This window comes from Microtus ochrogaster, chromosome 24 (assembly GCF_000317375.1).
Source record: "Microtus ochrogaster isolate Prairie Vole_2 chromosome 24, MicOch1.0, whole genome shotgun sequence".
NCBI classification, from domain to species: Eukaryota; Metazoa; Chordata; class Mammalia; order Rodentia; family Cricetidae; genus Microtus; species Microtus ochrogaster.
Window position 1 is genome coordinate 32,641,530 of NC_022024.1, and position 694 is coordinate 32,642,223.

Below are 694 nucleotides of genomic sequence, written 5' to 3' on the forward strand. Positions count from 1 at the left end.
GCCTAGGCTCCCACAAAGCCAGTGCGTGCAGTAGGATCAGAAACCCATTGCCATTGTTCTTGAGTTCTCACCACTAAGTACTTTTTAATCTATTCTTTTCTAAATGCTCTTTTTAATTTTGCTTCTAAAATAGCTTCTTGGAACCAATATTATTGTATTTGTGCTTAACTTTGTTCTCATCTAAATGTGGATTTTCTGACTGTACAGAAGAAACATTGTTAAATAATAAACTAAATATTCAAATTACAAAAAATTCAAAATAGAATAAATTTACATTCCTTTCAAAGATTAAAAAGAAGCAGCTCTTTAGCTCTCTGTTTAACTGGAAACTGGCACTTGAACTTAGTCTTCCTTCTGGCGTCAGCAGTTCCCTATTCTCAGAAAATGCAGTCTTCCACCTGAAGATGGGCACCGGCTGCTGCAGACTCCAGCACATCTGTTGCTTAAGACTTTTCCAAAATAATTTCTGTTGCCGCTGCGGACAGTGAACTTCTGCAAAAGAGGCTGTTGATCGGGGAGCCTCCCCGCGCCCAGACTCCTTCCAAGGAAAAAGCAGGAGCCGTGTCTCAGAGGCAGTCGCTTTTCGGGACAGGCCTAGCCGGTTATACACAACATAGCCAGGTTTGCGGTCTCCTTTTGGTCTGGAGTCAGGGTTTCTGAATCCTTCTGTGGGGAGGGTTCATCTAAAATGGTG

The 694-nt window shown here is 42.1% G+C and overlaps 1 protein-coding gene across 1 annotated transcript in view; it reads left to right on the top strand.

The window, feature by feature from the left end:
• The window catches only part of Spic (Spi-C transcription factor), a 42,096-nt gene that overhangs the window by 24,379 nt on the left and 17,023 nt on the right, over positions 1–694 (top strand). The window contains exon 4 of the mRNA XM_005358278.1: positions 486–621. Coding sequence (XP_005358335.1) covers positions 486–621 — 136 coding nt within the window. The remainder of the gene's footprint in view (positions 1–485; positions 622–694) is intronic.